At 38.4% G+C, this 26,175-nt stretch overlaps 2 protein-coding genes across 26 annotated transcripts in view; one reads left to right on the top strand and one right to left on the bottom strand.

Moving 5' to 3' along the window:
- The window catches only part of LOC139988123 (uncharacterized), a 45,109-nt gene extending 32,652 nt beyond the window's left edge, over positions 1-12,457 (bottom strand). For 2 of the 17 annotated variants that reach the window (XM_072005140.1, XM_072005139.1), the window contains exon 1: positions 11,904-12,454. In XM_072005140.1, the coding sequence (XP_071861241.1) occupies positions 11,904-12,032 (129 nt within the window). In that variant the 5' untranslated portion in view covers positions 12,033-12,454. Of the gene's footprint in view, positions 1-3,223; positions 3,656-4,484; positions 4,973-11,903 lie in introns of those variants that run through there. The other 15 variants (XM_072005137.1, XM_072005138.1, XM_072005143.1 and 12 more) reach the window with 12 other exon arrangements.
- Positions 12,458-13,107: 650 nt separating this feature from the next.
- On the top strand, positions 13,108-26,160 carry LOC139988126 (F-BAR domain only protein 2). Of its 9 annotated transcripts, XM_072005154.1 has the most exons (14): positions 13,108-13,382; positions 14,871-15,182; positions 15,681-15,938; positions 16,023-16,218; positions 16,287-16,607; positions 17,436-17,567; positions 20,643-20,742; positions 21,139-21,400; positions 21,497-21,546; positions 21,619-21,761; positions 21,906-22,386; positions 22,461-22,677; positions 22,743-23,091; positions 23,231-26,160. In XM_072005154.1, the coding sequence occupies exons 1-14, from the start codon at positions 13,353-13,355 to the stop codon at positions 23,299-23,301; spliced, it is 2,922 nt and encodes a 973-aa protein (XP_071861255.1). In that variant the 5' UTR covers positions 13,108-13,352; the 3' UTR covers positions 23,302-26,160. The 9 variants fall into 9 exon arrangements, with proteins under 9 accessions (XP_071861255.1, XP_071861259.1, XP_071861254.1 ...); XM_072005158.1 differs by lacking the exon at positions 21,619-21,761 and having other exon boundaries at positions 21,497-21,569; XM_072005153.1 differs by having other exon boundaries at positions 13,109-13,382; positions 17,454-17,567; positions 21,497-21,761.
- Positions 26,161-26,175: the final 15 nt, after the last annotated feature.

Here is a 26,175-nt window from a genome sequence, read left to right as displayed (position 1 = left end):
GTGACCGACGAGCGTATTCGTCGAAAAATCGATACGCCGCATCTTTTTGTCATCGTGTCAGCGAGTCGGTGAACAAATGGTGTTTCTTCTGACTGAGATGGAAGAGACAGGAAACAGACGACATTACCGGGGAAATATTCCAGTCGTCGATGTTACCGCGCGTGTTGCGATCTCACATTAAACTAATTTCATCGCGTAATCGGCTACCAGAGCGTAGAAGCACAGTCGATGCTCTACTTTCGAACAGAGACAGAGAAATAGAAACGGATGTTCATCGATACGATAGAAAGAGGTTTTGTTTTTTATCGAAAAGGAGTACAGACGTTGGGAAACAACCGGATGACGATAATAGGAAGACGTATCTGTACGTTTTTCGAAGCTGTGCCAGCTTTACAGCCTTCTCCTTGTGATTAATTCCCGGATAAAAGATGGTCTACGTGTACGATGAAACATTCTACTTGTTCTGCCGTTCTTGTTGCCGTCTACTTGTTCACGCAATTGATTACGATCTAATGAAATGTGTAATTACCCAATGGGTATAATATACCGTTCAACTACGAGCCATTAATTTGCCCGTCTTTGCCTCTTTTATCTCTTTCCCTTCTCTTTCTTTCGTTTCACCTTCCTTTCGTTTCTCTATCGCCTCCTCTTTCTTCGCAGAACAAATTCACGGTCGCTCGTTAGAAAACAAACGGAAGAGGATTAGCATTGATTCGTCAGAATACATTTTCTCCCGAGCGCAACTAATCAAGTTTGCCATCTTAGTCGAGTTTGTTGTTCGGGATTTATACGATTCCTATCGTGATCGTTTCGACTATAGATTGTAAATCACTGTTGGCAGCTGTTTTACGAATCCCGTAGCACGAATGCTATGGAACTCCCACGTTGAAAATTTCGTACGTTTAATACGAACGATCATAGTAGTTTGGTACGTGCTGTTATCGCGTGAAGGGGTGAGAAATTGGGACAGGAACAGCGAACCGTCGCGTCGCCGAGAACACGGCAATTCTCCAGTTTCGAGATTTACGAGACGCGCCTTCAAGTAAACCGCAATGCCAACAAACCGGTTCCCTTTTCACCCTTTCATCCTCGTACACGAATTAATCCAAGAGGCGTGACAGTCGACCCGTTTAACCGGCGTGTCGTCTTTATCGCCCGTAGAGAATAATAAATTCGAAAAAAGATAGAACCAAGAGCGACAAAACACGTATCAAACTGTAACCGCTTTAAAACAATTGGACAAACCTTATCGCGAATATTCGCGCGTATTATCGTTGATGAATTTGAATCGTCAAACCAATACTTTAGGAACGAACTACGTTCGAAGGTATTCCAGACGAATTATTACCGTTATTGCTAATCGAACGATATTGCGAGTTCTAGGAATGGTAGGAATTATCTGTTCCACGAGCAAAGTAGATTCGCGAAATAATTTCCGTGCAGACGTATCCCCGTCGATCAATGTCCAACTTCGTATTGTTCGTTCCTAACAATGTGCACGCGGATGATTGGTTCCTCTGACCGATAATCCGTAATACGTATTACTTATCGAACGTACACTCGTGATTTCCGAGTATTCGATAATTTTTGCAGCTATTTGCGTGACGAGAGAATCGGCTCTTTCTCGTGCAAAAATTTACCAGAATCGTACGTGGATAAAGAAAGAAACGGGTTTAGTTTGGCGAGAAACTTTCATATTCGAGTAAGTCGCACCCTCTTTCCGACTGGAAAATCGAACCAGCCTTACCGACACCTTCGATTCCCGAGTACTATTGCGCGTATTTGCGTGGTTGCGTGCACCTCGTAAATTTCCACGGAGGAATTGTTCGAAAGTCGTCGAGTTTCTTGTACGCGAGATGCACGGGATGTCTCGTGGAACTTGAATTGTCATTGTAACAATTTGAGATGCGAGGAGAACTTTCAACGCGGTATTCCACGTGTCTATAATTCCATACTGTGTCAGCCGCGCGATTTCGTGTTTGATCTTTCGTTGTCCCTTTCAAAGGAGGAAATTCGTTTATTCGACGATCAAGTGGTAAAAGCTAAATAGTAAAAGCGAAGTAAAAGTCGATACGCCGGCATCGATTTTGATATTGAGGAGGACACCGTGTACCGCGCTGCGGAAACACGTGTTGTCTCGAGCGTAGACGAATAAAAGGAGTTCGGTTTTCGAAGGAACGATCGATAAAGCTGTAAAGCGGTTTCCACGGACGAAGGCGACGGAAACAAAAGTCACGCGTAGTAAAGCCTAATCGAGGCCGGTTCGGTGAAACAAGCGCTACCGAGCTTTGATATTCTCCGTGAAAGGAAGAACGCGTAGAATTAACCTTGAATAGCTAGAGCAACGGTTGAAGTAGCGCGAACGCGGCTCGCAAGGTTTGCTATGATTTTTGTCGATATTTCATAATCAGCGTTACGTAAATATAATTCTTGCATGGCGAATCAAACTGCTAGAAGAGAATAAAAACCATCGAGTTTTAAGCTTAGTCTCGATTAGGAAGATCGTCGAGCTCGAGTGCTAGCCAAACTTTCCTCTCTCGTCGGATAAAATCGCCGATCCCTCTTCGCTAAATCTCCGCTATACACAGAGATTTCGATACGGTGATAACATCGATCGTCGAGATAAAGTATACGGCGAGGCAGTACCGAGAGAATCTGAATACCAAACTATAATAGCGAGAATCGACGAGGAAGAAACTCGGCAAACTGTTACTATTTTACCTTTGTGATCGAGCCACGGCTCTTTCAAAATTCTTGATCGTGTATTTCCGGAACCGACGGTTCTCTTCGAGTCGTCTACATCGTCGAGGATCGTACAATACGAAAAAGAGCCACTCGATCGAATCCTTCTTCTTCCAATACCTCTGACAACCTATACTACTCCTTTAATAATATCCCCTACGAGTAGCAGCAGACACACACACATACTCGTTCCAAGAGATACGCCATCGATCCAAACGATCGAGAACTATCGTACGTTAGTATCGGAAGTACTGTTGCTTTGGGTATTATCGAGAAACAGCCTCGAGGGGACGACAAAGAATAACCGAATCTCTGTATATCGTACACCGATACCATTGACGTGTACTATTCGAGAATATTTGTAAGCGGGGCTCTCGTATCCAACATCTTGCGGCGAATCTACTCTGTGAAAATATCGTTAGAAAATCAGGAAGACGATCCACGAACGATGCAACGATCTTCCGGTCAATTTCTCTCTCACCTTGTCAATTGGCATTGAAGGGCACGCACGACAGAGGTTCCAGAATGAACCAATCATGAGGCCGCGGTGTGTGGGGCAGTGGAACAGTAGTGACACACAGCCGCTGCGGTAGCGACGGGGCCGTTTAGACGACGGGCACGGTCGTCAGGCCAGGTTGATTTCCTCCCGAGGACGTAACTCCTCGGCGTCGACGATGCGGCTACACTTGCTTCACTTCCTCCTGCTTCTTCTTTGCTTCTCGCCTCTCACCTTCGCCTCTCTTCGCTGCTCCTCTCTTCTCCGCCGCCGCCACCTCCACTCTACCACCTGCTCCTACCTCCTCTCCTCGTTTTCGTTCTCTTCTTCTTCTTCCTCCGGTGGCTATACTCCTGCTGCTTCTTCCTTCAAGGCAGTATTCGCGAACGGTGGTCGGACGTCCGTCTTGTGGCCCGTCTGAGCGTACGTGTGTACGAGCGCACGAGGATGGTAGACGGGCAGGCGAGTACGAGCGCGAGCACGCGCGCGCGCGCGCGCGAGTCCAGTGAGTGCGTGCGCGCGATCGACGTAGAGCGCCGGTGTGCGAGTCACCAGCGTGGCGATGCCGATAGGGAGAGATTGGAAAAGAAAGAACAGAGAAAAAGACATGACGTATGAGCGTGTCGTAGCAGCAGCGAAAAGGGAAGGAAAAGGTGTTTGCGCCGGCTCGTCCAAGGATGCGGTCTCCTTCAGGCTTGGGCTTTAACCCTTTGCGCTAGTACGTCTCTACCCGCAATCGCAATCGAACCGAATTTTGTTACGTTACTTTCCTGCTATCCACTCGATCCGATGGAATTTCAATCGTGTAGAGTAGATTCGCGGAGATGGCCTATGTCGATCTTGCCGGTGACTAATGCAAAGGGTTCGTTCGTGATAGTTCGTGGCTAAAAAGGATAGGGTGTAAGACCGGGGTAGGCGATATTCGATTTACGGTGTAGTTTAAATCGAATGGTCGAAAGCAATCGAATTAAAGAGGGAGGAGCCGGCTGTATTTCTTTCCATAGAGTACGATAACAATGAGCTGAAAGAAAGAAGAAAGAATCGCGTACGCAACAACTTTGTTTAAAGTATCGTTAGAGTGACGATCGTGTTACGGAAACGGTCCGAAAGGGAAGGACAACGACCAGAGACCAGGGACATTGGAACGGATTAAACCGTATATCGAAGGAAAGACAAATGTAAGAGAAGGAAAGGCGAAGACAGGAAGCGGAAGGCAAAATAGGGCTGGGTCGTATTCGAAGCCTACCACTCCATCGTCTCCGTCGTTGGGGGTTTTCCGCTGTCTTCTCGTAGACCGATATATTCCTGCTTTCCTCTTCTTTCTCAACTTTCACCACTCTCCGAGGACAGTCAAACTCGTAACCGTGATTCGCTGATGGATCGCGTACCCAAGAGTATTATTGGCCCGGCGTGATGTTCACCGGCTGAAATTCACCGCATCCGGAAGTAATCTTTTCGCGTGCATACGTGCGTGCGTGTTGGTTACGCGCGGGTGTCTATGCGTGTATGTCGTGTACGGATGTGTGTATATGCGCGAATGTGTATATATTGTATATTATATGTGTATATAGCGTAATGTATTACAAGCGACGATGCAAAGTAACACTGGGACGCGTTGTACGTACGGAATAACGAGACGGAGGGCAGAGCGAGAACGGAATCGTGAGAGGCACTGGTCCCAACGTCGCACCGATCGCACCGACGACTTTGCGTAGAGCGCCGCGTCGCCGGCGAGACGGCTCGACGGTAGAAGGGGTTGCCAGAGCGCAGGCGCCCAACCGGATCGGGTCGATAGTCCGCAACGTTACTCCCTGTTTTCCTCTCTCCTTCTTCGCTCCAGTCCCCTCTCTGTCTCTTTCTCTCTCGCTCTCCGTTTCGTATCGCCTTTCTCTCTGCAATTTCTCTTTCTATCTACCATGTGGCTATCTTCGTTTCTCCTTAGATCCGACTTCCAACTCTCTCCCACTTTTTTAGCATTTTTGCGATTTTTCACGTCGCTGTCTCCGTCTCCCGCTATATTCCTCCTTACGTGCCTCTTTCTTTTCTTCCTGTTGTCTGTCGCCTCTCAGCCACCTTTGTTTTTCGCCCCGTGTATAGGTAAGGTACACTCCCTTTTGGTCAACCTGTCTCTTTCATCCCCCTACGAACACCGTTACCCTCTCTGAATTTTCTTCCCGTTTCTTCTCTCTTTCTTCTTTGCGCTTCTCATTTACTTCGACTATCTCGCTTCTACGTTTCGACGTTCCCCACATCAGCGTATAAATTTTCAAAATGCGCTCTCAACCGTGACGAAAGCCATGCCCCGCAGGATCTTACCCTCCCACACCGATAATAGTCCTGCGGTCCTTACTCTCGAGATTTATCCGATGAGTCTCGTTGCTTTAATACATACACGAGTACGTGTATTTACATCGTTCATTTCGAAATTACCCCTTAGCCAGTGTCTCAGAGGTTTATTTTTAAACATTTTCCCTGTGCAACATCGATTTACCGATCCGATCCATGCCCTTTTCGTCGTAATACAAAATCTGTGCGAAAAAACTTTCGAAAAGTAGCTCGACTACAGAGAGATAATGGCACGCTGGTACCCTGAACACATTTCATATTTGTCGATGCATCTTCCACGCTGTTCCGCAGAGGATTTCCTGCGTAAAAATTCCATCGTCTTATCCTGACGTGCGCGCGAGATTTTCTCGTTTTTCCGCGACGCTTCCCTTCTTCTTCTTCCTCGGTGGCTGTCTCCCACCCACGGGAACGTTAGGCGGCACTCGATCGTGCATCTTTCTCCCCCTCTCGACTGTTAGTCGTCCCGTTCGCGTAGCCGGCGCCGCTATGTCGGGCCAGCGTCGCGACGCTGCTAACCTTCCTGCGGATGCAGATATAGGCGCGTTTTGCGGCGTTCCATGCTTCGACCACAGCTTTTGATACATACTTGTTCATTGTTCGTTTTTCGACTAAATTCCTCCGTTTTTTATTTTTACTTTTTATTATTTTTCTCTCTTTTTTTTTTTGGTTTCCCTAATTTCTAAAAAACGGCACGTGCATGATTTTCTCTATTCCTCGATGTTCTCTCTCGATTTTTTAACGGGTGAAAGACAATGGAGAGAAAAGGCGCGGTTGAAATTCGTACGGTAAGTTTTGGACACGCAGCCGGGGATATGGGTTACGAGGGGGACGCTGATTGTTCGAATAGACGAATAATGGTTCGGCCGATGCGCGAATTGAAAAGGGGCGAGACACGCTCGAGGGATTCGCCGCGATCCGCGGATCGTTTTCGATATTGTGTCCGCCAGTGTACAGCCGTGTCTGGCTTCAGCCGACTGATTCAGCCGACTATCGCGTATTGTTTGAATAAGGAACAACGGGTTTATGGCTGCGGGAAAGATCTAAACCGATAAGATTATTAGGCGCGATCCGAAGAAACCCTGGCAGATTCTGTTCGAAAGATAGAAATAAGTATCGTACGCTCCGAGGCAAAAATATATGAAAGAACGACGGAGAACGACGAGCACCGGTATCATTTGCGAGATCTTGCGCTACGATTGCGTTACCGCGTAGAATTTTCTATTTCGATCCCGACTCGACTCCAGTCCATCGTGGCCATTACCTGTGCATCAATCATACCTAATCGACTTCTAGATATCGTTTCAACCTTGAGAAACTACAGCTCCGCAAACATTGCCAACATCGCACGTAGATACGATTCGGCTTATCTTTTGAAGGGATGATCGTTACGTAACACCACGTAATATATCCTGTTTAGCCGTGAAACACTTATTTTCGTTGGCGGGAGGGACACGCCTGCCAACCATTCCCGAGTAGCACGTTTCCATCGACCCGGGGACTCTCTTTCCCAGCGATATTCTCCGGCACGTAGATATTCCTTCGTGTGCGTTAAATAACATATCCATGACCTAAATAATCCTGAATTTCATCATCTTCGATAACCAGACGTAGAATGCTAGACGTCGGCTCAAAAAAACCTCTCTGTAGATCCTTTCTTATACGTCGTAGTATACTCGTACTCGCGAATGCAGAACTGCAAATGGAAATATCTCGTCTGTCTCTCGAAGGAAGCGTATCCTTCTTCCTGCCGTGAATCTTGGATCAATCGTGCAGAAGGCCGATAGACGGTTAACGCGTCTCAAATTGTATTCGGAAGAAGCAATCCGAGCGTTCGTTTAAGCAAAGTACGAATCGAATTTAATTGATACTTTTACTCTGTCTTTAGTTAGTAGCTAATTATTCTAATTTTGCAAGTGCGTACCACGTCGATAAAGTTCGATTCGTAGCGTCCATAGTGTAGATAGTAATTTCGTAGAATCGTCAAATTGGTAAGTACAAAATTTGAACCAACGATAATTGGCTGACGAATTTTCACGGTTAGCGCGTCTACGTGTACTCTTATCTATCCGTCGATCGGTTTCTTTGAGACGTCGAATTGCACCGTAATTAATTCGAGCTGCGGCTCGGCCGCAGCCACGCGAAGTGCATGGAAATTGTTAAAGAGCAAAGCTTTAAAAGAAAAAAGTAGATAAAGTAAGGACTAAGGAATTAACCGTTCGCACTCGACTATTCCAATCACATTTTCATTAAATTCTCCAGTAATTTTAGCAATTCCATGAAATCAACGATTTCAACTGCTGATGAAACTTACAAGTGCCTCGAATTGATCGCACTCGCCGTTTTAATCCTACATTCTCGCGGAATATCGAATATCTGTTATTTCTATTGGATCCCGAACATTGAGAATCTTTGATTCGAAATGCACGAGTGTGCGGTCATAGATCGAAGAATTAACGATTCGCAATTATCGCGAAATTCCTGCAAACGTGATCGAGAGAGAAAAAGTAAGTACGTACGGCCGACACGCGAAATTTATACTTACCTGCGGTATTAATATATTTAGTTCCACGCGGCCGCATCGTATAGCGTGCAAGCTACAGAATAAAATGTTGATTTTTATATTCGTACGTGTACCACCATCTACTTGCGACTATGGAATACAGGCACTGGTGAATCGCGTATGCGGGCACGAGTTTTTCAACTTCCTACGTGTTCTCAAGGCTGTGTGCGCCTAAAATTCAACTCCATGTAGAGACGAAGATTCAAACTCTAACGGCGGGGGCTTCGGTTGTCAGATACAGCGTTGATCGTTCCTGCTATCGTCAAAATTATTTTCCTCGGGAAAAACGAATATGAATCTCGAGCAGCTCGCTTCTCATTCTATCCTTTCTTTCTCAGCAAAGAGATAATCCGCGCACGTTGCTCCAAACAATTGGATACTTTTTAGAGACAATTAGGTACTTAACGTTCCGTTTCTGCTCCTTAGAATCTAAAAATTGTCGCGAACGAAACAATGTTCTAATCGTTCCATTTACGTCTACGCTCGTTGTTCGGCTATGACGCGATATAGCAAAAGGATTATCCGATCTTTGTATCCGTTTGATCGTCACGCGAACAGCCGACTGATCGTGGCTAATTACTGTAATTGCGCTGAATAGGGAAAAAAAGAAAGGAAAAGAAAAGAGGAAAAAGGAAGTACATCCAGTGTCCTTGACAACGCAGCAGAAATATACCGAAGGAGGAAAATTGTTTTGTGAGAAAAAAAAGTGGGGAAAAAGAGGGAAAAGAGAATAAAAAAGAAAGCAAAAAAAAAAAAAATGCTTTCGCGTGGAGCACAGCCTCGCATTGTTGTTTCCTAAAGTTCCCATCCTAAGCAGGTAACCGGCCTAATTTTCGTGGTTAATTAAAAGGAGACGAGGAGACGCGCACGATACCGGAAGCCCGACGTTTTTTCATCTCTGGAAATTTCAGACGGATGGGGGGAGCAGGAAAAATAATGAAATTATAGAACATTATGATATCCAACAAAGAGCACGTCGACGGCTTGATTTAATTTTCCTCCGCGAGAATCCTACCACCGGTAATCACCACGGCTCGTTAAAAATGAGTCGAGCCTAGAGGCAGCGTCTATGCAGCCGCAAGTGGGTTAATTAAAATCTTTAGCCAAGTATCGTACCGGTGTACGCCTATTTTGCAAATTTATCGCCGATCAACCAGAGGAGTTGATAAAATCCTTCGGATGAACTTCCTCCGAGACGTCTCTGCCACGACCAACTAGCAAATTTTAATATCACTCCCAGCTGCAAGAAGCAACGAGGAGCACGATAAAACGTAGAATAATTTAAGAAGCGTTTCTACTAATATCGATCTTACGTCTAAACAATATTAATTCGAATCGACTTATTTAGAATAAAGTTATTGCCGAGAAACGAAAGGACTTAAATTTACGTACAGCTCTGGAACCAATAACGTGCTTAAGATACACTTGTTTACTTCGATAGATTTTCTTTATTTACAACGCAATGTAAATAGTTCCCTATCCTAGTTTCCATGAAAGTAAAGGAAGATCAATGATTTGATGTATACAAATTTCGAAAAAAAAAAAAAAAAAAAAAAATGGATTTGGGTTAGTCTGACGTTCAAGTACAGAACGTGAAGTACGTTGATGTTAATTTTATGTTGTTCATGCGCTGTGCTGTTAAGTGGGTGACAGCCTTTAACAGGGGTGCCGGTCGGAGAATAGAAGAAACGTTTGGTCGACACGCAAAGTTCACTAAAGCATAACGTTGAACGTGACCCAGCAGCACATATATATACACGCGAGTACCCTGCGCTTGCCGATGATAAGTTACGCTCGACTTCCGCTTCCGTTCACTGCATCCACGTTCGGTCGCACGTACGGCACCTGCTCGAATTGCATGAATTACATCGCATCCGATACACGTTGGTGTGAAATAGAAAAAAGAAAAAAGGAAAAAATAGCAGTACGCCATATGCCGTAAATTTATTTGCGATGCTTTAACCATTCTCTCTCCCTTCCCTCCTTTTTCGTCCGTCATCAATCACAATAGCAAATGTCAATCGCACATAGACGTTTATAATTTATTCCATTGGTCGGTTAGATTCTCGACGATCGGGTCGTTAATCAGGCACGAGATTAATTTTAAGCATTCGACGAAATTAGAAAAATAAGGTGTCTCCGGAATTTGTTCACATGTATAGGTAAGCCAATACGTCTTTGCCAAGTTCTACACCTACAACACATAATAGCAAGTGGTTCAAGTGGACTGCAGAAGTGGAATTGGTGTCGTCTTTTGTTCTCGCCGAATCAGCACCAACCTCTTTTTCTTGGCATTCTTAGAAATCAATACGTGCTTCCTAAGTTTCTAATACACGGCAGGCCTATCGCTAGTCTATAATATTATATACACGTTGTTTGACACGAATCGTCGAGTTTCTTATTACAGATACCTAACCTAAGAACCTGTTCTTTCAAATCTAACCTAATGAAATAATTCGACGATTTCGTGTCTTCTATCTTATATGATGGAACGCTTATTCTATCCGTGTGTCTAGATCTGTGCGGATGTATACGGCATAATGACCCTCTCGTAGTTAGTAGCAATGGGGCCACGCAAACTTGGAACGTGTTTAATCTATGTAACATGTAAAGGAAGGATTGTATAGGTGCTAAAAGGGTAGAACCAATTCGACTGTTCAAAGGATAGGAGGGGTAAAGGGTATACAAATGCAAGGCCCGTGAAAAAATAAAACATTCAACTGATGTATTTTAAGAAAGGTTATTTTTATATATTGTCACATTATACAGTAGGATTTTGAAAAGTTTACTCTTTCGATATTCGCCGAAATTCGTGTTCGCGGAGCAATACATCGTGTGAAATCCCTCGTGATTGCGGATTGAACCGAAAATGCGGATAGAGACCGATAGTCATCCTTCTTCTTTCAAGGAAATTTTATCACGTACCAATTCGATAATGTTAATCTAACGTTACCAATGATAATGGAACGTATCATGGTATCGTTCAGTTTCTTTACAAAAGACAAAGTATTAAAAAAGTAAATGGTTTATATCGTATAAAAAGTACTAAAAAAGACAAACTAGTGAAAATATTTTACAGATAATACCTAAATCAAATTTATAATATTTTTATCTAAGAGTTAAAAATGCAACGTGCTGATAAAAATACGATATTTAAGTAGAAAGAATAAGAAAGACAAAGAAAACGAATCGGTACGAGATAAGCGTTTACCAAATACACCGCCGTGCCGGATGAATAATTTATCGCATCCATAGAAGAGAAAAATCCGAATATCGCACGTATAAGTTTGAAGAACGCCAGCGAAATATGTAAATTACTCGATCGTTTCGGCTTGGCATTAAATCACAGGAGGAACTTGAAATGAAAATTGCATCGTGACCGGCACCAAAGCATGCTCGTACCGATCGATCGTTGCAACTTGCAACTCATAACACTTCGACCATGCATCAGTAAAGGTGAACAAACTCTACGTGTTTCGACTCGAGACAGCTACGCCACATAACCTACTCTACCATTGCGACTTTTCCAATTTTACGCTTATATTTCGTTCGTAGAGATAAACAAAATATAGTAGAAAGAAATATAATCGAACGTCGAAATTAATTGTAATACTTATAAGGGTTCGATCGTATTTCTCGTATCGAGATTTAGCGTAGGTACGAAATATTTCATATCGAAGACGCTCGTGTCGCTCCCGACTCGATCGCAATATGGCCGTTCATTTCGCAAGGAATTAACGTTTCGTTTCGCTCACTCACCAGATATTGCTTGCAATGTCTTTTATGCTTAACGGTGCAGCGTTTCTTCTTTTTGGAGGCACCCGTGGTCAAACCGTTTCCGGGCTTTTCTTTATGAGGCGTCGACAGGTTTCCCTTGTTCGCGGGCATCGCCGTAATCTTCGAGTCCACGGAAATTGGGTCGTTTTACCTGCCGACGACCGCCGAGAACAGATCCACCGTTCGGTCCACCGACGAAAGTGATTGATAATGCTCGAAACTTCTCTCTTCTCCGTATATAGGATGCACACGTGAGCGATAGTACATGTGTACGTATAGCTACTGGATATGCGCAAGGACACCGGACTACCCTGAGCTGATTATTCGAGGCCACGCCTCCCGTCTTCCGACCTTACATCGTAACAACCGCCCCTTTCGAATTTTCGAAATTCACCTACAACCTGTCATCTTCAATGCCTTTTTTTTATTCGTCACACCCTAATCAATCATTGAATTTGATGTCGTGGTTATTTTACGCGATCGCGAGTGCCCGGTGTTTAAGCGTCTTTTGAAAATAATAAAATTAAAAAAAAAAAAATGTGGGGGATGTTTGTTAGATACCAAAAAAATGCTCGGCCCTGGACATTTAGTAGCGCCGCTGTTCGAAAGTGGTAAATCACTTAACTACGTGATACGAATGGTTTTAAACAAGGATGAAAGAAATATGTACATACTTATATATGTTTAGTATTTGTTTTATGATAAGCGTCAATTAATTTCTGGTTCCACTGTCGGCAATAAACAATTGACTCTGAATTCGTTAATAACGACCTAAAAGGAAATATTATTTCTTGCGTTCACTTTTTATTTCGAGAATTGTATCGGAATTTCTCGAAATGTTTATAATTCAGCTCATAGTGATAATTATTTTTAATTTATATTGCATGAAAGTCAAAAATAAAATCTCTGTTAAAAGTAATTGTTTTGCAATACTTGAAAGGAAGCAAAAGATACGAAATTTCAACCGGAATACGATCGTTGTGCAATTATGTATCAATTATGTATGAACTGTAAATTGTGATTTTTTTAACAATAATACACAGTGCTAAATGAGGAGGAAGAAAGTACTTTTACCGACTGTTTTGGTTTTAGTTGCTAGCTTTGCCTGTATTTGGTAAGGTGACGCTGTACGGTATTTATCAAAAGGAGAGAAAGGGAGACGAATAACGTGCAACAGAGATAGTTGAAATAAGTTGACCTGTGTCTCCGCGGTCGAGCGCGCTCGTTCTGCTCGAAACGTTCGAGCACGAAACGTTACGTTAGTTTGTCGTAAATTGAGTTACGTCTCGTCGTATCTGTCGTACGGTTCGGATATTGCATCGTGTAGTCCTCAGTGTGTGCATGTGTGTGTGTCAATGATTCGTTATTAACGGTGCAGTTCGGTCTGATATATCAGAAGATAAATTATGATGGTCTGATCGCGGTTCCAACATGACTGTGGATTTCGCCGACTACTTTTGGGTGAGTGTCTTTTCGCTTGTTATCCCAGAATGTCATCCTCGTTAGATTTAGGTTAGGTACGGAGAGAAACCCTTTTCCTTTCCCTTTTTATCTTACCCTGCGTAAGAAGTCTTAACAAACTCTTCTCGTGACTGTCCCTACGTCACGCTACCGTAACATTTTTTGTTTTCGTCTAAATATTATCGTGTTTCACCTAATGAAGTCTTCTTTTCTGTCTTTCTTCCACCGTACTATAATCATTCTCGTTCTTCTCCTTTTCTCTTTTACGCGGTACGTTTGTCTTTATACTTTTCCGCGAATACAAGGTTATTCATTTCACCTCCTTGTCATCTCGTTTTCCTATCATCTCCATGACCTATGGAAAAATGATCGCACGTTGACATATGTATTGCGTTTTTTATGCATGTTTATAGTTTAAGTGCAGAAGAAAATAAAATTGTTAGGTTTGTTTAAAAGTTCCAAGATCTTTTGTCATAACTTGTATTATTAATTATATTTTCCTATTGTATAGTTTTACATATTTCGATATAAATTTTTGTATATTTTTCTTTTAAGATGATTGCAACACAGATCTCTACTAAATGAAAAATTTCTCTTTGTAGACAAGAATTACTGGAAATTTTGAATTTTTTCTATGTTTTAACAAATTTTAACGACATAAAGACTTAAATATTTATTATAGCTTTGTGTTAAGGGCTTTAGTTTTATAAATTTGTTTGGAGGATTTGACATTGTTTTCCTGACAGAAGCATGGTACAGATAAGATAGCTACCACTTCCTTTCATTTCCCTTAAAATTTTATCTATTGAAGATTATTATATGTAGGATATAATTATTATGACTCAAATATCAAATTTTATAAAAAAAGGCTATAATGATTCATTTATTTTTTATGGAGCCAATTTTTTATTATAGTATTTAAGAATTTATAAAATAAAAAGGATTTTTATTAATCTTGCCTCCTTAGCTTATCTTCTATTGAAAAATATTACAAAATCTATAGAAAAAGAGTTATAGTCTATCAATTTAACTAAAACAAAATTTTGTAAATTTTGTTATTCTGTACTAATAAAATTTGCAATAAAAATTTATGCCATGTGTCATGAGTGACAAGTAATATGTACAATAGGATGATAAGAGTAATAATATGTAATGACAGCTTATTGTAGCGACGTTACTCAAGTGTTCTACTCTGTGTGAGTTTACAGCATGATCAGGGTTCAAGTGTTAAGTGGCTAAGTGGTCTTAAGTATAGCTTTAGTATATGTCTTTTAGGCATGATACTTTAATTGCAAATGAAATATATTTTCTATTAATAAAAAAATCCTGATCCTAGTAACATACCAGTAAATAGTTCTCAAGCATTTATTAATATGTATTAGAAGTAAGAAATGCAAGTGTGTTGATATGTAGTATAATACATTGTGAATACACTGTAAAAGGGATAGAAAGTATTTAGACAAAAAGAACATTTTTCTGTAATTCAAGGGCGAAAAGAATAATGGATATGACGTGTTATATCATAACATGAAGCATGGTGCAGTTGCAAGCAAGGAGTTGGCTGAGTTTCTGAAAGAACGATCAACCATAGAAGAAAATAATTATAAGGTTCTGAGTAAGCTAGCTAAACAAGCTGGCAGTAGCAGTAGTACACAAGGAACATTTGCACCTGTTTGGGCTGCCTTAAGAGGAGCAGCAGAAAAACTTGCTGGTTTGCACTTGCAAATGGCCCAAAGGGTCACTGAACTAATAAAAGATGTATCAAAATATACAGATGAATTACATAAGAAACACAAGGCTGTATGTAACTTTCTCTTCTTAATTTTCTTATATAGAGATAAGTCAGAGTTTTAGATATTTTCCTCAAATAATTGTTTATGTAGAATGTGTTAAAATTGCTAAGCCTATATAGTAAGTAATATAGTATGGATTATTCTAGTAATACATAGAAAAAATATTTACAATAAATTTCATTGTTTTATATTAATAATTAAAGCTTCTTTTATGTTGCAACATGTTTTTTTATTTGTTGCACTTATTGTAACTATTTATCATATTGAAGTATGAATCATTTTGTATATTTTGTACCCTATCAGTATCCGCCCACAGTCGGGTCACTAGGTTCTCTCAGACAGTAGTGTTTGTAAAGATATAAAGATAATGCTTATCAAATAACACTGATAAGCAATTATTTGAAATAGCCAATTAATTAACATATTACTTTGTAGTTGATTTTGATGTTTGGTTATATTTACATTATAAAAAGACATATATGTAAACAAAACAAATAATATGTAGGTAAAAGAAGAAGAGTCATCTACCTTGGAAGTTGTGCAAAGTATACAGAATATCACTGTGACATTACATAAGGCAAAAGACATGCGTATGCAAAAGGGTCTTGAATTGGAAAAATTGCGGAAAGACAATGCTAGCCAAAAAGAATTAGAAAAAGCAGAAATGAAGTTTAAAAAAGCACAGGATGATTATAAAACTCTGGTTGATAAATATATGGGCATAAGAAATGATTTTCAAACCAAAATGACTCAAACATGCAGGGTACTTTCCTAACTTATCACTCTTAAATGAAATTTTCTATGAAAATTGGTATAATACTAATGAATCTATTCTTTCCTTATTAAGCGATTCCAATATGTAGAGGAGACACACTTAAAACATATGAAGGAATTTTTAAACATCTATGCCGATGTTTTGCAGTCAAATCATGAACAAGTTGGTCAAGTTCATATTGATTTTAAACGGCAATGTTCAGACATGACAGTGGACAAATTATTAGAGCAATTTGTACAAAGCAAATATACAGGTTTTGAGAAACCAGGTAAAAATCTTTGTAATATATGGACAGAGTTTAGTATTTAGTACATAAATCATTTTCTCATAAATCAGGTACATTCGAATATGAAGAGATCATAACAGGTTTAGGAGAAATGACCAGTCATTCTCAGTTGGAAAGCAATGTTGAGACACCTAAGGAAACATCAAAAGGAGCTAATGGAGAAACAGGCGTTGCTGGTAACATTCACAGTTCAAAAAACGATCGGGGATTAAAAGGGGAGGGTTGTCAGGTGGATGAGGAAAAGGGGACGGTACAAGAAAAAACAAATGAAAATCTGAATGAAAGAGACAGAGAATTGTCACATGCACAAGCCACCAAGGCTTCCCGGCGTACTACCTCGCTACTCAACCTGTTCATGTCCAACTCCCAGGGTAGGTTCTTAAAGTTGAATAGAATGTACAAAACCTCATTCTATTTTAATTGCAATAGTTTTTATCTACCTTGATGTAATGTAACTTTTGGTTATTATTACAAAGTATCATACTTTAACATAATCAGCATCAATTATAACAAATTTTATGACTAATAAAATTGTTAAAATTTAAGCCCATTTAAAAATACGTGAAATTGATTTTTCCATTTACACATTATGTCTTGGTAGATGTGTTTTGCAGTTTTTTATTTATCACATCAATACTATTTTATTATTTTATTCACATACATACACTTGACCAATTTATTTTTTAGCACCGAATCACAAATTTAATTAATCTAGGCATATGCGAAACAACTTTATTGACTTATGCTTATGTGGTTGTGTTACAATGCTTGCGCGTTATAATCTAACAATAGGTGGAGGATGACATTGCAAGTTATCATGTATTCCAGGGGGTTCATAAATGTATTTTTTTTTCTTTTTCTTTAGCATAGATATTGAATTTATAAGTGAATGAATTTACTAAATATAATTAAATCAAATTAATAATTAAATTAATTATTAATTAAAAGTAACTTATAATTAAAATGTAATCAATACTTATTTCACTTTATATACTTATAGTTTTTATTACAAAATTATCAAGTTCTTTTTAATACAAATCTGATGATAAAATGATATAACTTAAACTAACATCCCTCTGGAGTGCTATTGATGCCACTGAAAGTGCATAGTGTAATTAAATTTTAATAGATATAAGTATGAAAATAGCAAGATGAAGAAAAAAGGGCCATTGGAGTCACAGATCATTGAAAGATATAAGCAATGAGTGTTGTTTCAGACAAACAGAAGCAAGCAGGGTCTGGTTCGGCACCTGCAACTCCTCAGGGGAACAACCTGCCTCCTGCTGTTCCACCTCCCAGCATCTCCAGGAACCCTCTCAGAGGATCTAAATGTAACTGCTTACATTGTCATTACCTATACCCTTGCCATATCCATTACTCGCATTTTAATGTAATTACTAGACTATTGGTACTATTTTACACATCACAGTATAGGTACTGTTTTACACATACACATACAAGAGATCTGTATGAAAATATTGCTTTCTTTGGTAGTTAGATTAAAGCATTTAAGGTGAGGGTTTATCATTAGTAAATTTCTGCAGCTTCCTATAACATTTTTTCAAAACTTTATTAAAAATTATTTAAGAAAATATCGATATTCATTAAAATTTACAAATCTTTCGAAATTTTGCTGGTGTATTCTAAATGTTTGCATTGTTATTAATTATATCTAATTGTTCTTTTTTATGAGGATTTGATCGATTTTTTTAAGCACTATTTAAATGTAATTAATTATAATGAAAATATCAAGATCCATCATATAATTAAAATATAACTAAAAACTATATAAAATATAATTAAAGTATAACATAAATAAATGATTGCGTTCAGTTGAAATTAACGGAGAGATATGTTTGTATAGAATTTTAAGCGAACCACTTTTTTAACGAACCACTCCTTTCACACACCTTTATCTTTATCTTGCTCTATTGGTTGTTCTCTATCTATGGTATTTGGTAACAGTTTTATTACCATAGCTCTTTCAATATAATTCTATTGTCATACAGGATATGTGGTTAAATAAAATATCTGGTGACTTACAGTGGTAACGTGTATTATGGTTCCTCCACTCTGCACTCTTTTAGATCAGCAGTGTACGTATACTAACATTGTTCAAGCACACTAAATTAATGTTACGTGCATAGAGACATATTGTAAGATAATAACTGGAGATATACTGCTAATTCACAGATAATTAGAAGGATACATATCTAACATTAATTTATTCTTAGCTTTGAAAGCACATTTAAAATATTTCTTCAGTCAATATAAATGGTTTTATATTTGTAGATACATCTCACACATTAAAGGGAAGAAATATTTTTTGTTCTTGTTTGACTAACACTGAAACAAGCTTGCTTAGACAATAGGCTTTAGTTCTAGAATTACATGGTAATCTAATCAGGCAACTTAATATTTTGTTTTTTTTTTTTTTTTTTTTTCATAAAGTGTTACTTACATAAATTGTTTTTCTAACAATCTTTTATGTAAACTTATATCAAGGGGTTCTTCTATCAACACGGCTCATTGTGAAATTTTTATTTATATTTTATGCTCACTCTACCTTGATAAAAAAGGCATTATTAATTTAACATGAAAGTTAGAGTTAAGAAGAATTGTGCATTTTGGAAAGTTTCTGAAATTGAAACTATCTATGGTGTATTAATAAAATGGTAGCAATTTTCATGTCATACACAGTGATATCATAGATATCTCCCATTTCCTTTAAAAAAAAAAAAAATCAGTACCTAACGTCTCGAGGCCGATTCTTGAACGGGTCAATTGTAAATTAATTTTTGAAACTTTCTCTGTTGCCTCTATAACAAACACATGTCCTCATAGAATTAATTAAATAAAGGGAGTTGGATTTGGATAAAGTTGAAATACGAATGTGGGGTTGGCTACTGACGGGGCCTCAGGTGAGCCTCTTATGAGTCTGTTACTGCATGGCTCACTTGTAATTTGTATTTATTTTCCAAGTGCAGATATTTTTTATGATATAGCGTAATGTGATTCTGCAAGCAACCCTTTTTATATTCATTAGCCGCATCATTGTCCAATGTAGTTATTGTAAATGTTCCTTTTGTATCACGTTATCTCTTTCCCCTCTTGTACTTCTTTTTTTTTTTTTTTCTTTATTTAATTGAATGTTCGTAATGCTAAAGTTAATACGATTAATCGATATGTACAAGGTTCAAAATTATTATACGAAGTTATCGTATCTCATTTTCGAATTATCGTCACTTTATTCGTAATTTCGCATGTCGATAGTTAACATCTTTGCTTGCAGAACATGTGTATCGTATGCCCTACCGATTCGTAGAGAGGTGTACAAGAGATATACGAACACGAGATGAAATTGCGTAATCTCGTATATATGGTTAACTGTTGTGAGAAAAATCGAGAAAAGAATATCCTTTCGTTAATATCGTAGGAAGTACATATGTTATTATTGTTAGAAAAACAATTTAAAAGAAGAAATTGGACTTCTGCAGATCTGTATATGATTTGATGGTGATGGTGTATGGGTTTTCTTATACCTCTGCTAATGTAACGTGCTATACTTTTTTGCTATTATCTGTATCTCCTATCTATTATTTTTAATGACTTAATGCAGCAATTAAAAACTATTTTGTCGATTTTAGAATGTGCTGATATGTTTTTCTGTTGAAAGATCGTTGATGTTTCATAACGAATATTAAGTTGTAAGAGAACATAAGTGTAGTCGACACAGAAATTTATGTCAGCATAATTAGAGAGAATGCTGTCAAAAAAGAGCTCGTGAAAAGTGCATCTGCTACTTGTTGATCCGGTGACAATTATTTTGTTTGTCCTGTAGATATTTAATCACGTTGCGCTATGCCTTAAACACTTGGAAAGTAAATTGATTTCTATCTGTCGTTGAATCGGAGATTTTATATTAATTTCTCGATTAATGATATTATCTTTTTCGATACAGATACGTTGACACCGCAAACGTAGTTCCTTTCTGCTTCTTACAATTAGTCTTACAATTAGTTTATAATTATTTCCTTTTACTCTGTATTAAGAAGAGTAACGCCATATTAATTAAGTTAATCAACAAAATAATTATTTGATAAAAATTGCTTCTCTCGAGAGTTATATATATTATTATTAGACTCGATCTGTGCATCTAAATGTAGCGTTTGACGCTAACTGCGATTAAGGTACAATTTATTTTCCATAATAATAAACGAGTTTCCTTGATTCTCATATACTATAGAGAAGAGAATAATTTTTATCGTTTTTTAATATTGTAATAATTAGAAGTTAGAAATATTACATGTCATTGTAAGAGAACTTTTGATATCGAGTATTCAGATTTACTACGAAAAGTTAAGTGCTGCTTTGTTCTCTACATACCGTGTGTCCACAACCAACAGGGTTTCTTCGCAGCAGAAGAGAGAAAAGAAAGGAAAAGAAGGCGAAAAAGAAGAAGGATATTGTGGAAACGAGCAGCAACAAAGAAGAAAAGTCTGACCTGTCAGTATATGCTCATTCAGCAGATCTAGTGCACCAGAGATCAATTCCATGATCGAGCTTAAAAATTTATCATTGGAGAATATTAAAACCATAATAACCAGTAGCACAAATAACATTTTTATACAAAAAGCTTGATCATAGAATTAGATCTTATGCCTATGTCCTCTATTCTTTTTTTTAATTCTTCTTTTACAATTTTTATTGGCACGTTAGTACCGCTAAAGCACAATGACGTTGTAATGTAAAATAACGCACAATTATTAATAACTTAGTTTCTGATACGTAAAATAAAAGACAGAGAAAAGAAAGAGATTTTATCATGTGTACATGATGCACTGGGCCTGCTGGAACATTTGAGGGTATATCCTACTGAACTGCGCTAATTCTATATAATAGGGAGGATAAGGATGACAGTAGAAAGTCTGAAACACCGACACCGGAAGTAGATGAGGATGGTTTCTGTATTAGACCAAAAGCAGAGCCGTGGGAGAATGAGAAAGGATTTTATTCTAGCTCAGATACCGATTCAGAGGATGAGAGGGAACGAAAGATCCGAGTGGAAATAAAACCACTAAGCAACGGTGGAGCACCGATGAGCGCCAGTGTGGACGAACTCAGGGCGACTGTGGAAAATCTATCGTTATCGCCTGCACCGACGGTACGTTCTTTACTTTTCTTCGATTTTTCTTTCTTAGGTGTTAATACTTTCAGAGGATCTTTTTTCTCCAACGATATCGTTCCAATTACGTAACAGGGACGCAGAGGATCAAATAACGATTCAGATCATCATATGAAAAGGTCTCAGTCAGTGTCACAGCAATTAGGAGGTAAGCCAAGCTCGGATTTACTTGGCCTAAACTTGTTCAATCCTAGCAGTACACCATCGAGCGCCTCAACGCCGACTGGTAGTCATCCGTACGCGCCATTGCAAAGTCCTCCGCCACTGTCTTTGTCACCGACGCCTCAACCACAGCCGCCACAATCCGCACCACCTACACATCCTCACCCACGATTCCCTGGTGAGTTTACGGGAGTCACGTCGTCACACTCTTAGCTTATCGGGGCGCTTTCTGTGTCTTGTCAAAAGTATCATGTCGTTATATGTATACTATATGGGAACTTAGGCTATGTATAGGAAATGTAGAAGATTTCATCGTTTGCAGATGGTGATTTGTTTTCGGAAGTAGGAGACATCACTCCGGCCTTACCTCCCAAGCAATCCGCATCCTCCACTCCGACAGGATCCATCATCATTCCTAGACCTCCGTCCCGAAGAGGAGAAGGTCCTTCGCCAAGGGGTAGAATGTCACCGGCAACTATATCCAGAGCCGATAGCGTGGCTAGCTTAGAGTTTCGTACAGCTGGTGTTGGTGTTGGCTCTTCCAGGGGCCCATCTCCGCTCACGATTGGACTCGCAGACACTATACCTTTAGCAGTTGCTTTCCATGAGATAGTACACTCTTATTTCAGAGGTACCGATGAAACACGGTGTCAGGTGAAACTCAGTGGAGATATGATGTTATCGTTCCCTGCTGGTATCGTCGCCGTGTTAGCGAATAATCCAAGCCCTGCGAAACTTACGTTTCGCGTGCGAAACAGTAATAGATTGGAAAAATTGTTCCCTAATAATCAGCTTGTCAGCATGTAAGTTAACGATAGGATGAAGATTGTGGTAAATAGTTCGTACGAGAATGTTCGAATATTGATATTTTCTGCAGGGATGCAACGCAGACAACTGTCGACAGTACAATTTTTGAATTCAATATGAGTGCCTTAACTACGTTGTTACGCAAACAGGCTGAACAAAATCCCTCAGCTTCGTATTTTAACGTCGACATACTCAAGTATCAAATCAAGTGCAAGGAGGGCGCAGGTTCATGCCCTTTCCAACTTGTTGCCTATTGGAAGTGTGAAACGACTCATACCGATCTTAAGGTACTTATCGTTGATACATTACTACAGCAATCTTTTGCTAAACAAACGATTTACGCGTGTTTCAGATCGATTATAAATATAACAGTCGTGCTATGGCTTCTCCAAGTCCACTGTTAAATCTTCACGTGGCTGCGCCTATAGACGGAGGTTTCAAGTCACTGAATAGTAAACCTCAGGCACAGTGGTTGCAAGACACGAATCGGGTACTGTGGAAGTTCACGGAACTGTCGCAGCACAGCGAAGGTAACGGCGTAGGCTCGTTGAAAGCTCGGGTGGAACTCGCGCATGGGCCAGGAAACCAAGGAACCATATTCACACAGTTTAATTGCGAAGGGACCACATTATCCGGAGTTGAGTTCGAGCTTTTAGGCCCGGGATATAGATTAAGTTTAGTAAAGCGTAGATTCGTATCTGGTGAGTGATTTACTTTCTATATTTTTTCCTCTATCTATTTGTTTCTTTAGTTACAATAGTGTCCTTACACGAGCGATGTTCTTACAAGTTAACAATGCATATAAATTACATTAGGAGAACAGTTTCTGTGTACTTTCAGGAAAGTATATTTGTGATGGAGATTCCGACTCACGGAGTAGATACGCTGCTCCACCATCCAATGTGGATTGACGACTTCCAGAATGGGCGCCTCAATGGGAGAGCCTGCCCATTTAATATTGGCACTTGCTTGTTCATTCACTGCCCATACCACGACTAATGTTCGTTCAAATTCGAAATCGGCGTGGGGAAGCCTGTTGGATACCAAAGAACGTGTGCGATACAATAATAAGATTACATAGTAGACGAATAATTTGTACAGATGCCGTGATGCTACGTGATTTCCATATAGCAGAATGTAAAGTTTATTCGCGTTACGTGTTAAAAAAAGGAAAAGAAAGGATCTTGGATACGAGAAAGCGGCAAATGAAGATCACATAAATTCGTACCCTTCATAAATTAAGATGCGTATGGTACGATATATATGATCCTAGGTGAAGAAAACATTTGGACAGAAATGTAACGAAAAACATAGTTGGACTTCGTAAGTCACTCGCTACCTGATGAATAGCGTTCTGTGTTTTATAACTTGTATATTTTTCAATTTTTCTATATATTCTCGATTAGATTGTACTATTTTAGTAAAGTTTGTACGTGATGCGTAAACGAGGTGTAACTACGACGACGATGATGACGATAACGACAGCAGAAAACGTTTAAAACGTCGAAGAGTAAGTAGACCTTTCTCGCATAAAACCTTTGGTGTCCAGCATATTTTTCACCACGATATTCTCGCCATATTATTGTGTCTATATATATATATATATATGTATATATGTATATATATGTGTATATATATACATATATATAATCAAAATACATACGTTATGACTTTTTTTACCTAACAGCACGGAAAAGCTCTAGAAAAGATCATCAAACAGTACAATGTTCTTAATCTATTGTTAAATTTTGCGTTAATTTTAATGTAATTATTATATATTGCTATCTTATCGTTAAGAAGTTTTGAAAGAAATGTAAAGATTCTGTAACACCAATTAACTTCGTGTCTGTACATTAGCGTTTCTATTTTACACGGAGGCTTTATATTTACTTTTTAAATTTTTCGATGTAGTCCTGTTGTATACGTTTTCAGATCTGTTTTTACCGATATCCGTGGAATTTTTGAAAAAATATTTGGTTACACGTATATTTAAAAAATTAATGATTCCCAAAATGAAATCGTATTCTTTGTTTTACAACACATTCAACTTTATTACGCAGCGATTCCTGCGTACGTTAACGTAAAGAAAAAAAGAAAAAGAAAAAAAAGAATTGCAACGTAGTTTTGCTTTATTTATGAACAAAGAAAATAGCGAGGACGTTAAGAACAAAATGTTCGATAGATTAGTAATAGTTCATACGTAATACTAAGTGAAATCGGCAAGTAATGAAAAAGAAATGCTTTATTAAAATGATTAAACATACGATTTTAATATTATAACAAACAAATTAGTTGCGCGATTTGCGATTAATTTTTTAGATCTTATGAAATGTTCGAAGAATTGCAAGTTACATTTCATGGTAATTCCACAATAATCATTTCATTCTTTTCATTATCGCAAAAATAATTCTATATTTTTTCTATAATTATCATTAAATATTTCCTATATTTATTATTTTAAAACGAAAATTACTACGTTTAACTTTTAATGCGAATCGACTGTATCCTATCGTTTTCTTGTTTTTCCTTATTCTTTCATTTTCAGTATTGTTTGCAATGATTTTGCGATATATTCATAAAGCGAATCGACCGTTTTTAGAGACAGTCCATCTCGTTTAACAGTTACATGTGCATACATACCGCCTGTGTGTATATGTATATGTGTATATAAAAACGAAGTAATAACTCTAAGAATAAGTCTGAAAAAATCGAATTCGAATATTATTATATAGTCCAGCACACACGATGCTTCCTTTTGTGCAAGTTTAGATTATCGGCAACAAGTTGGCATCTAAATACCATGTGCATAAAATACCTCGTGCATAGTTGACATAATGTAAAATATTTTTTTACTTTTTCCAAGTAAGTTATAAAAGTTATAACATTGTACTTTTTAATTTTTTATTGATATTTTAGCAAAGTTATTAGATTTTATGAAAAATATCTTGTTTATTTTTTTTTCTAATGTTATATTTATAACCTCCGATAAAAATGACAAATTCAATTAACATACTCAAAGATTTAGATTGTCTAATTTTAATCTATGCACGAGTTGCAGTGATACTTGTTGCAAGGTATTCGTTACCTGGCTCTAAAAGTGCATTATCCTTTAAGCTATGAAGTAATTCGTAGAAAAAGTGCGAACTGCTATGTTTGGTTATTGGATGACAAGCACGGTAAACTTTTTTATAGCTATCATTCATTTGAAAGGTACATTGTAAGATGATTTTATATTTTAAGAAAACTATTTAGCGTTTAACCGCGAAGCTCCACGTCTATTTTACGAATTTACATTTCATTTTGTTATTATTATAGTAATGATTACTATTATTATCATATACTCATGTGAAAAAAGAAAACAAAGAAAAGGTCTACGAAGAGCAATATAAAGAAACCATCTAAGTAATGCGATAAAATTGGTGACCACTCCATTCGATGTTGTTTAATACTTAACAAATATGTTGATATGTTTCTTTTAGTAAAGCTTTTACATTGATTGATCCTATTCTGAAAGCATTTGATCGGAAAAAGTTGTTTGGAAATGTTTGATTATGTACATCGACGATTTAAAGATTAAATATCTATCTTCGGTACATGATTGGGCATGATAATGTTTAAAAAAAAAAAAAAAAAAGATAAATAAGGATGAAGAAAAAAAGAAAAGAGCATACGATTATTATGGAGTGGTTCCTGCAAAAAATCGACTGAGCTCTTCTGTGATACGCAGATGTCACTATAATTTCGTAATAAATGTTTGTAACGAAACATAATTAATGTTACTACGA

Source organism: Bombus fervidus, chromosome 6 (assembly GCF_041682495.2).
Source record: "Bombus fervidus isolate BK054 chromosome 6, iyBomFerv1, whole genome shotgun sequence".
NCBI classification, from domain to species: Eukaryota; Metazoa; Arthropoda; class Insecta; order Hymenoptera; family Apidae; genus Bombus; species Bombus fervidus.
Note: the sequence above shows the minus strand (reverse complement) of the source record. Positions and strands in the feature narration are given on the sequence as shown.

What these genes read in the sequence shown, in the direction of transcription:
- LOC139988126 (XM_072005151.1), top strand. Translation starts at nt 13,353, where the DNA reads ATGACTGTGGATTTCGCCGACTACTTTTGG. An exon ending in AATAATCAGCTTGTCAGCAT is followed by an intron (nt 22,387 to 22,460) that starts GTAAGTTAACGA and finishes TATTTTCTGCAG; the next exon opens with GGATGCAACGCAGACAACTG. An exon ending in AAAGCGTAGATTCGTATCTG is followed by an intron (nt 23,092 to 23,230) that starts GTGAGTGATTTA and finishes GTGTACTTTCAG; the next exon opens with GAAAGTATATTTGTGATGGA.